Here is an 11,872-nt window from a genome sequence, read left to right as displayed (position 1 = left end):
GCACTTGTCAATGTGAGTAGAAACAGAGTATTTATTTTGTTGTCCATACTGCTACAGCTAGAATAACAAGACTTTTATAACTATTCTAGGAAATTAGAAAGTGTTCCCTAAGTATATACTGTATTTGTACTTGGACTTAAGGGGTGATTCTGTAAGGTTCTTTACCGAGCACTGAAACACCCGCCCCACCACCACTGCCGAATCTCCTTGGTACCTACCATGCAAGGGTATGTGTTCGCTAACACATCCCTTGCATGCCTTTCCTAATGGAGAGATCATCCGATGTTCACCAACTATCAAATGATTTCTCCTGCCTTCGGAATAAAAAAAAAGTCGGAAACAGTTGGAAAGTTTTATTTCCTCTGCAAATCGCCGAAGATGGAGCAGGCGCTGACGTCCTGTGACATCAGCCTCCCACCCCGGCATGCATCAACCCATCATTTTATGTGGTCCCTGTTTTCAAGGGGACCACATAAAACACTGGGCTTTCCCATGGGTGAGCCCTGTTTACGCCGCTGCCCATCCCTAGCCCTCCCTCCCCACAACAAATGGCCCGGCGAGTGTGTAACTCACCGAAGCCATTCATTGCCAGGGTCTGCACATGCAAAAATATACACTTGCACACCCCAACACCAGAACGGGGCAGAATAATGCCCTCCATGTCTTCACTGCTCTGTTTAGCCACTTTAAATGCTACTTCCATATATAAGAATCTAAAGCATTATACACTAGTTACAACACACAATGATGAAGAACCCAAATTAAATATATTGCCTCTTATAATGCATCTAAATGATTTTCTAAACCAAGGATAAAACAAAGCATATATAATTGGATTAAGAGTGGAATTAAAATACCCTAACCATAGAACAGCATTGTAAGCATCTGCAGATGTAGAGAAATTTACATAAGGGTCAACGACAGCAACAGCAAAAAATGGCAGCCAACAAAATATAAATGCTCCTATAACTAAACTCAATGTCCTTGCTGCCTTCCTTTCCATGTTGACTTCTTTCTCATGCAGAGAGTTTGTGTGATTAGATAATGCCTTAGCTTGTTTGCTTGCAATGGAAAAAATATGAACATAAATGCCAATCATTACAACTCCAGGAATATAAAAACATATTAACGAAGAAATTGTTCCCCAAAGTCTGTTTAACACAAGAGTACAAGAACCAGTGCAGGACAGTGTGGCAACATAGCCCTGTATTCCTTCTATATGTGTATTAGATAATATTAGACCAAATGAATACAGACAGGGCCCAGTCCAGCTTACAAAAATAAACCCCTCTACCACTGGAATCGTTATTTTCCCGAAATAGTGGAGTGGGTGACATACGGCATAGTAACGGTCAATGGAAATAAAGAGAAGATGAAATATGGAGGTTGTACACAACATCATATCAAAACAACTGTGTAGCTTGCAAAATATGTCCCCAAAATACCAGCATGAGGTGACCGATCTCACCATGCTGTATGGCATGATCATCAATCCAACGAGGAAATCTGCAATGGCCAAGGAAAAAATGAGGAAGTTGGTTGGAGTGTGGAGCTGTGTGAAATGATAAACTGAAATGATGACCATGATGTTTCCCACAATTGTGAGGATTATAGCTCCCAGCATGACAGTATACAGAGCCCAGTAACTGGAAACTGGTCTGTTTGTCCTGGGGCAGGAACTGTTCAGAGGGTGATAGCAGAAGGTCACGTTCTGCCCAATTGAAAAACCAGAAGAATTCATCTTTATAGTCTTCAGATTACTGCAAAGCACAGAATGAATAAAATACTTAGTATTAAAGTTTACATGACGTGTACTGTACATTCAGAGACTATTGAAGAAGTTACAGCCTGTTCATTCATTGTTTACATACACCTTTGTATACAGGAATTCTGTTACATATTAAATTCTCAAAATTTGCTAAAAAAGAAGTTAAAGGGCCAAATGTAATAGGGTTGTGAGTATCAGAAAGTGAGAGATTTTGGGAGAGTTTTCCCATTTTTTAACGTGCCAACCATTTACACTGGAAAACCTAGGTTGATATTGCCATGAAATTGGTTGCCACTTTAAAATAATGGGAATCTCTTCCAAATTCTGTCACTTTCTGATTCTCACTCCATACTACATTGGCACAAAATGTGTATTTGATATAGAGTATAGTATAAAAATGTTGTGTGTAGTGTCCTGAACACTACTATCTTTCTGGTGTTAATATATATTAGTTCATTAGTTTTAGTCCTCAAAATGACTTAGGAAAGGAGAACACACGTAATACAGGTATATAATAAAATGTGATATGATAGAAGATATATACTGTATATATAAATAAATATATTAATATTAATAAAATCCAAATAGCCCACTACAAGTGATCAAGGAGGATTCAGCAGATCCTCCAATCTTAGGATACAGAAAAAACAAAAGTGTGCAATCACTGCGACTTGGCTGAATTGTTTAATTATTTATTTATCTATTTCTTTTCTTATCCCTTGTTTGATTTCTTTGGGAAAACTTTGCTTTGCTGTCACACAATAAGTTAATGCGTGATTCTTTATGTAAAAATAGTTTTATTAATCTCTATTGTAAATAAAATCAATGAAACATCATTATGGGTACAATATAATAGGGTGAGAGTATCAGAAAGTGAGAGATTTGGTAAGAAATCTACAGTTTTTTTTAAAGATGCAATCATTTACACTGCAAAACCAGTTTGATATATATGTCACGGTTAGTCGGCACTCACGTATCCCGATAATGAATAGAGACGTGCCATCCATGAATTACCTTGGCATAGGGGTCTCACAAATACAATCCACTTAGGCGGCACTCAGGGCAGATAGAATTTACTCAAAAGGCAGCTTGCACTCCTACAGTGGACTGCTAGCTGCCTTCTGAGTGAATTCTATCTGTTATAAGTGCCGCCTAAGTGAATTGTGTATAGATATATATACAGTATATACTATAGTGTTTATAACAGCTGTATGAACACACCAAGGAGGTTGCGAGCCAACTAAACGCCACCCCCCATCTGCAGGAATGCCCGCTGGACAGTGCATGTCCCCACAGGCATGGGAATGAATGTTTTGCACAAACATGTATTTGCAGTCTTGCATGCGGGGCCAAAATTTTTCGATGGTCGCCGACCATCGAATGATTTCTTAAGCGCTCGCAAATCTAAGTTACTCTCTGGTCATTCAGATTTGAGGTGCCCAGCTACCAATGCTCCATGCGAACAGGCTGGCGACTGTGCAAGTCACCGTGTCTATTTGCCAACAGAGCCTGCACAAATGGGTAAATGGTTATGCGCATGTGCAGAAACAAAAACATCACTCCCCCGTGCAAATGCTCGGGGGAGCAGATCAACTAGAATGACCTCCCAAGTGTATCCCCATATATATTTAGTAAATATCAATAAGTAACTAAAGAGGGGAAAACATTATGGTGCATTCAAATATATATATAAATATATATATATATATATATATATATATATATATATATAAACTCGTAATGAAGGAAGCGTCACTCCAGGACTTCATGCAATATTTAGAAATTTATTGAGGTGTCAATCGTCAACGGCGTTTCGGGCCTCTGCCCGTCATTAGGACGTACAACAGTGTAAGTGCAAACAAATGATTTATATACTCACATACCAAAAGGTCTCCTGGCGTCTCTCCGTCCGTTTCCTCCCCTCGGCGTCTCCGTTCACTCGCCGTGTTTCCGGCGGAAGTGACGTCGCGCCAGTTTTTAGAAGCCGGACAGGGCACCCGGAGTCCTGGAAAAAGCAAACACATATACATTGTGAATAACAAATCTCCATCACTCTGTGTTAACTTCATTATTTATCGGGAGTTTTCGGGAGTTTTGTTTTATATGTATTTGTATTAAATGTATTTGTATTAATGTTTGTGAAAAAAAATATATATATGCACATTGGCCATATTTATGTGCACAGTTAAATATTCCATTCTGATTATGAGGGCGACATCTAGTGGCCTGAATCAAAAATGGTCTTAAAAACAGCACGACTTTTAGATGTAAAGTGATTAGCACGATACACATATTAAATATAACACAGTTTTTTAGCACTGAAGTATGGGAGAAAACTCCCGATAAATAATGAAGTTAACACAGAGTGATGGAGATTTGTTATTCACAATGTATATATGTTTGCTTTTTCCAGGACTCCGGGTGCCCTGTCCGGCTTCTAAAAACTGGCGCGACGTCACTTCCGCCGGAAACACGGCGAGTGAACGGAGACGCCGAGGGGAGGAAACGGACGGAGAGACGCCAGGAGACCTTTTGGTATGTGAGTATATAAATCATTTGTTTGCACTTACACTGTTGTACGTCCTGATGACGGGCAGAGGCCCGAAACGCCGTTGACGATTGACACCTCAATAAATTTCTAAATATTGCATGAAGTCCTGGAGTGACGCTTCCTTCATTACGAGTTTGCATACAGGGTAATTCACACCCAGGAGCTGGCACCCAGGCGAGTACCGGACCCGATAAGTCGGCGAGTGACGGCCTAAACACACAAGTATATATATATATATATATATATATACGGTTCTGGATCAGCGTCACTCCGGACTTGGTTAAAGAATTTTCAAATAAAGGAAACCGCACACATGGTTCCTGCAACGTTTCAACTCTTTACTTGAGTTTTTGTCAAGCCCAAGTAAACTCAAGTAAAGAGTTGAAACGTTGCAGGAACCATGTGTGCTGTTTCCTTTATTTGAAAATTCTTTAACCAAGTCCGGAGTGACGCTGATCCAGAACCGTGTATGCTAGCGCGTCCAGCGTGCTAAATTCAGAGGGCACCCGGCTGTACGCTAATTGGACTTTCTGAGTACCGATCCTAGCACTACTCTATATATATATATATATATATATATATATATATATATATATATATATATATATATATATATATATATATAAAAAACAAAAATAATTGGAACTCGGAGACTTCAGAAGAGATTGTGGTGAAAAGGATATTTAATCCACGGGCATGAAGGACTACGTTTCGGAGCTCGAAGGTGCTTTCCCTGACCTGACGACGGGGCCTTCGAGCTCCGAAATGTAGTCCTTCATGCACGTGGATTAAATATCCTTTACACCACAACCTCTTCTGAAGTCTCCGAGTGCCGCTTATTTTTGTTTTCTACATACTGGCCAGAGGGCAATGGAGCCAGTACACTGTGGCTTTTACTTTAAAGACCTGAGTGCCGGTCTCTTGGATCCTATATTTATATAAAAACCCCTTGAATGAAGTAGCGTCACTCCAGGTTCTTGTAAAAAATCATTTTACTGCATAGTGTCTACAGTGTTTCGGGCCGAAGCCCGACAAGGTTTTCTTCCTGAAGACGGGCTTCGGCCCGAAACAGTGTAGACACTACGCAGTAAAAGGATTTTTTACAAATACCTGGAGTGAAGCTACTTCATTCAAGGGTTATACATGCACTGGTACCTTCCAGTGAACAGCGGGCACCCAGGCCAAGTTGCAGTAGTGGAGCAGGAGCTAGCGGGGAGTGCCGGACCTTTTTGCATTATATATATATATATATATACATACCGGTTGGATACCGGTGGGTGTTACTGGAGGTGGGTATATTGGGTGGCCCACTGTTAGGGATTTGTGTGTCTGTCTCTGATGTGGTCATGATTAAGGCCACGTTTTGTGGCCGAAACGTCGACCTGACTAACTTGTACTGATGTGTACCCTGCTGATGGAATAAAGACAGCAGTGAAAATTGACAAAAGCCCTGGTGAGTGCTATCTTTCTTTGTGAATATATATATATATATATATATATATATATATATAATGCAAAAAGGTCCGGCACTCCCCGCTAGCTCCTGCTCCACTACTGCAACTTGGCCTGGGTGCCCGCTGTTCACTGGAAGGTACCAGTGCATGTATAACCCTTGAATGAAGTAGCGTCACTCCAGGTATTTGTAAAAAATCCTTTTACTGCGTAGTGTCTACAGTGTTTCGGGCCGAAGCCCGTCTTCAGGAAGAAAACCTTGTCGGGCTTCGGCCCGAAACACTGTAGACACTATGCAGTAAAATGATTTTTTACAAGAACCTGGAGTGACGCTACTTCATTCAAGGGTTTTTTATATAAATATAGGATCCAAGAGACCGGCACTCAGGTCTTTCAAGTAAAAGCCACAGTGTACTGGCTCCATTGCCCTCTGGCAAGAGGGGATGAGGCCTCAGCAGTATGTAGAAAACAAAAATAAGCGGCACTCGGAGACTTCAGAAGAGGTTGTGGTGAAAAGGATATTTAATCCACGTGCATGAAGGACTACGTTTCGGAGCTCGAAGGCCCCGTCGTCAGGTCAGGGAAAGCACCATATAGGTCCATATTCAGGCCCGCCAATCGAGTTTGTTTTATCTTTGTTGAGGATCGTTTTGGAACGTAACCACTTTCTGTACGATAAAGAATTTTTCTTTCAACGCTCAGGCACAGCCATGGGCTCTAATTTAGCACCTGGCTATGCCAACATATATATGGACGACTATGAGCAGAATCATATTCTCCCGATATACGGATCTAGTATTCGATACTATCGAAGATTCATCAATGACGTCTTTATCGTCTGGCAGAACACTAAAGAGTCATTCCTATCGATGGTTGAGGCCCTAAACCGCCTTGAGACTCCTATAAAATTCACAGCGTCTATTGACTTCCAGGAGATGAACTTCCTCGATGTACTAATTTTTAAAAAGGACAACAGGTTGGCACATACGCTCTATCGGAAGCCGACCGATAGGAATACGTTGTTGTCAGCGACGAGCCACCACCCTGAGGCCCTTAAAAGTAATCTGCCAGTGTCGCAGTTCATGCGGGTCCTGAGAAACAATTCTGAGACCGACCTGGCGGCAATTCAGATCGATGAAGTTAAATCGAGATTCCGCGAGAGAGGATATGAAAAGCAGTCCATAGATAAATGCCTCACCAGGGCATCAGCTCTTTTCCGTGGAGAAACCACAAGAAAGAAAGAAGTTAATTCTGAAAGGATGCTCTTCAGTGTCAAATGTGACACAAAATTGTGCACAGTACAGAGGTCAATTAAGAAAAAATGGGACATTCTGAAAACTGAGCCCGATCTAACTAGGGTCAAAAAGGGGCCGCCGCTCCTTGGCATCAGGAGAGGTTCAAACCTTAAAGACCTACTCTACCGTACTAACGCCAATTCAGATGATGTGAAACAACATGCGAAGAGCGAGTGGTTGTCCCGTAAAAACGGGTGCTATAGGTGCCTCGGCTGCACCACGTGCAGATCATTGATGGTGGGGAGTTCCTTTCCGCATCCCCAAACAGGAAAGAGGATACAAATACAGTTTAAACTGCATTGTCAGTTGGACTTCGTCGTTTATATTCTACAGTGCCCCTGCAGTCTAATATATGTGGGGAAGACGAAGAGGACTTTTCGTGAGCGTATGGCCCAGCATCGCTCAGATATTCGTTTGGCCTACGAGAGAGGTTCCACTGACAAACCTGTGGCGGCACATTTTGTGGCTAGTGGCCACCAGGTTACTATGCTCAAATACATGATCATAGACTGGGTCCCCCCACTACGCAGAGGGGGTGACAGAAATTTGCAACTTTTGAAGAAAGAATCCCGCTGGATTCACACTCTTGAGTCCGTGGCCCCTAAAGGCCTTAACAAATACAATCATTTCAATATTTTTTTGTGACAAATGGCAGCAGTGACACCTGCACATTTTTTGTGACCTCAACAGTGTGCAGATGGAAGAAAAAAATTTTTTGCTTAAATTTAGCTTTATTGTTCGCCTTATAAGACCGGGGGGTCCTGAACATATTTGTATGAATTATTGTTTGCCTATGTGGTATGTTGTATGCTTGGAGTGGGGGCCTGTGCCGCTGCTGCCGGTGGGGCACCCACTCCATGATTACTACATTTGGTTTTTGAATGTTTATTTAGTGATTTTTTTTATGTTTTGTGTCTATGTATGTTTAATGTTTTTTAATACTGAGTGGTTCACCTAATTGCCCCCGTCCGCTGGCACCTATAGGTTGAACTTGAAAGTGCGCACTAACAAATATGGCCGTGCGCACCACAGTAAAGTGGGTTGGAGCGCAACGTTCCTTATAGTCTACATAGGCAGTAATTCAGGCCAAGATGGCCGTGCGTTCCACGCGTGACGTGGGTGGAACGCACAGATCGTAATTACGTTAATGGTAGCCGGAGATGAAGCGCATGATGACGTGCTTCCTGGCTTTGAAGCGCACTGAGACGGACTTCCTGTCTCTGTGCACCGCACGCCGGACTTAATGGCGGGGTTACACGCTACAATGAGCGGTGGATCCCTGTAAGTATTACTTATGCTAATGTGTTTTGTGAAGCCTGCCAGTTAGAAATGTGAGGGATTTCAATGGTGTATAATGATTTGTTGGATACCGGTGGGTGTTACCGGAGGTGGGTATATTGGGTGGCCCACTGTTAGGGATTTGTGTGTCTGTCTCTGATGTGGTCATGATTAAGGCCACGCTTTGTGGCCGAAACGTCGACCTGACTAACTTGTACTGATGTGTACCCTGCTGATGGAATAAAGACAGCAGTGAAAATTGACAAAAGCCCTGGTGAGTGCTATCTTTCTTTGTGAATGTACTGCATGGCTCCGACGAGGGACCATTAGACTGCCACCCCAGGCATATACACTTATACAAGCGAGTGCCAACCTGTTCCAGGATATATATATATATATATATATATATATATATATATATATATATAGCAGTAGACAGGTGGACGGCACTCCCAGAAATAAAGGACTCAAGAGTCTGGAACGATTACCAACGTTTCAAATGTATTATAACATTTTTCATCAGGGTGTACAGTGTTAAACATAAGAGCGGTATTTATACATTACCACATCAGTGAAAGGAATTCCCGGCACCTGCTCCTTCCGGAGAGCGTCAGGGGGATGGAGCGCACTTCCGTGTCCGGATTGACAGCGTCTTGCGTCAGCGCGTCAGGATGACAGGGGGGCGTCAGACAACCAACGTGATCCAGCTTGCTGAGGTCACGTGGTATCCAAAAGCTTCCCCGTCACCTGGCAACGCGTCTGCTCGATGAATACCCGTCAGCGGTGGCTTCCAAGCCGCTGCAGCACGATCCAGAGGGCTTCTGGTGACAAAAAACAAGTGATTAACATCTATATAAAGCACATCTAATACATAATGTATAAGCCTGTTAAGAAGGAGGCTAATAGACAAGACAAAATGAGTGAAAACAATAAAGAAATATTTAAAGCATAAAAAACACAATTAGCTGCGTCTAATGAAAAAACACAAATAGCTGCGTCTAATGTAAAAATAGAGAAACTGACTGTCGCAAACATATTGTAAGCTGCAAACTATCTTCAGAAAAATATATCAGTACGGTCCATAGGAACCCGGGTCGAGCCTACCAGTTATCACAGAAAGCAATTTAAACTACAATTTTCATTCAGCCCTTTAGGGGCAAGGGTGTCCATCTTCTTGATCCATTGGACCTCCTTTTGTAGTAGTAGACGGGCTCTGTCTCCACCTCTCTTGAGGGGGGGCACATGATCCACTAATTTATACCTTAGTTGGGCCAAAGAGTGTCCAGCTGATTTGTAATGTTTGGCCACAGGTTGATCTATATCTCTTCCTGCAAGTGCCAATCTGATGGCTGACCTGTGTTGGCCAGCTCTTTCTCGGAAGCTGCACACCGTCTTGCCCACATAGGCGAGTCCACACGGACATTTTATCACGTAGACCACAAACTTGTCATGGCAACTTAGTACATGCCTGATTGCCAATCTTTTGCCGGAGTGAGGGTGGGTGATGTCGGGCCCGACCTCTAGATGACTGCAGGTGGCACATCCTGTGCATCTGTATGAGCCAGGTTTTTTAGTGAGGAAATGACTTCTAGTGACCTGGCCAGTGGTAGACACATCATTCTTCACTAATAGGTCTTTCAAGTTTCTTCCTCTTTTTAGGCAATTCAATAATCTAGTATTTTGCAAAGGTTTTAAATTGGGGTCATTTTGGATAATGGGCCACAGACGTTTGGCAGTTTTCGAGATCGTGGCACTTGAGGTGGTGTAATAAGTGACAAAGGGGAGGATTTCTTCATTTTTGTTTTTAATTTTGGGGACAAGGCAGGATGCTCTGGTGATGGACATTGCTTTCTGTTTGGCTAATTCCAGATCTTTTTTTCTGTAGCCGCGTTGAAGGAATTTAATCAAAAGATCATCCATTTGGGCAGATGCAAGAAGTTCATCACTAGTGATTCTTCTAATTCTCAAGAATTGCGAGAATGGCAGGTTGTATTTCATGGCGTCAGGATGAAAGGAGGAGGCATGTAAAAATGTATTTTTATCAGTTGGCTTATAATAGGTTGACGTGGAGAAACATTCTTCTTTTTGTTGGATCAAGACATCAAGATAATGAATTTCAGTGTAGCTGCAGGAATAGGTGAATTTAATCGTGGGATCCTTTAGATTGATATCCTCCATAATTTTATGGAATTCACTTTCATCTCCAGCCCACATGAGCAAGATGTCGTCGATGTAACGGCAAAATAAACCAGTGCCAGCTGTGAGCCTTGGGTTTTCCAGGAAGAGTTGTCTCTCCACTTCGAACATGTATGAATTGGCGAATGCCGGAGCCACATTGCTTCCCATGGCACATCCCAGGGTTTGTCTGTAGTGGGTGCCATCAAAAAAGAAAAAGTTCTTTTTCAGAGTTTGCGCCAGTAACTCCAAAAAGAATGTAATCTCTGGGCCCTTGTAATATTCGTTGTCGGTCAATAGGTTTTTGACCGCAAGGAGTCCCTTGTCATGTGGTATGTTTGTGTAGAGTGATACCACATCTATACAACACATCAGATACTTCTTCTTGAGTGGCATCATCCTCTCCAGTTTGATCAACAGATCAGTTGTATCTTTCAAAAAGGTATTTTGGTTGACAACCACAGGCTGAAGCCAATAATCGAGGTATTTGGCTATATTGCTAAATAGAGAGTCTCGGGCGGCGATAATGGGGCGCCCGGGTGGCATGTCAAGATTTTTATGCACTTTAGGTAGTGCGTAGAGCAATGGCATGATGGGAAATTCTACCTGTAATGCCTCCATTGTCCTTTTATCGATTATCTTCTTGTTTACGCCTTCCTGTAGTATGTTGTCAATTTCCTTTTTGTACCTGGGGGTGGGATCAGTGGGTAGTTTTTCATAAACATGGGTGTCCGCCAATTGGTTATGAAGCTCTTTTTTGTATTTGTCCATGTCTTGGACAACGATTGCCCCTCCTTTGTCAGCCATGCGTATGGTGATTGTTTCATTCGATTTTAAATCTTTAATTGCCGCCATCTCTGCTTTAGAAAGGTTGTTCTTCTTCGTATGGTTGGATTTGGCATCATCTAGTACGACTTTTTCCAGAGATCTGGAATAGCTTTTAATGGCAGGGTTGAGACTCAGGGGATCAAACTGTGATTTTTTCTTAAAAGGATGTAAATTTTCATTGGTGTCTTGCGTGGCTCCTTGAGTGTAGAAATATTCTTTAAGTTTTAATGTCCGTTGGTGTCGGGAAACTTCAACATTCCAATCAAGTGCTTTAAAGTTGTTGACGGGGACGAAAGAAAGTCCTTTATTTAAGACTTGTTTTTCTGTGTCGGTCAAGAGGTGTGATGACAAATTGATGACATTGTCTAGTGGCGGTAGTTGGGCTTTGATCTTCCTGACGTTTTGGCCGCCTCTGCGCGTGCAGGATCTTTGCCTTCCGTGCCTTTGGCACGGGTCTTTACCCCTAAAGGGGGCTTTGTGTTACTTGGTCCTGCCCTGTATTCAGTGTCGCTTTGTGACGTGCTT

The 11,872-nt window shown here is 42.4% G+C and overlaps 1 protein-coding gene across 1 annotated transcript; it reads right to left on the bottom strand.

The window, feature by feature from the left end:
• Positions 1-721: 721 nt before the first annotated feature.
• On the bottom strand, positions 722-1,741 carry LOC146062931 (trace amine-associated receptor 4-like). The gene has a single exon (XM_083174939.1). The coding sequence runs from the start codon at positions 1,739-1,741 to the stop codon at positions 722-724; it is 1,020 nt and encodes a 339-aa protein (XP_083031065.1).
• Positions 1,742-11,872: the final 10,131 nt, after the last annotated feature.

Source organism: Crinia signifera, chromosome 3, assembly GCF_055691185.1.
Source record: "Crinia signifera chromosome 3, ASM5569118v1, whole genome shotgun sequence".
Classification (NCBI taxonomy): Eukaryota; Metazoa; Chordata; class Amphibia; order Anura; family Myobatrachidae; genus Crinia; species Crinia signifera.
The sequence above is the reverse complement of the archived record's forward strand: the minus strand, read 5'-3'. Positions and strand labels throughout refer to the sequence as shown.

What these genes read in the sequence shown, in the direction of transcription:
- LOC146062931 (XM_083174939.1), bottom strand. Translation starts at nt 1,741, where the DNA reads ATGAATTCTTCTGGTTTTTCAATTGGGCAGAACGTGACCTTCTGCTAT.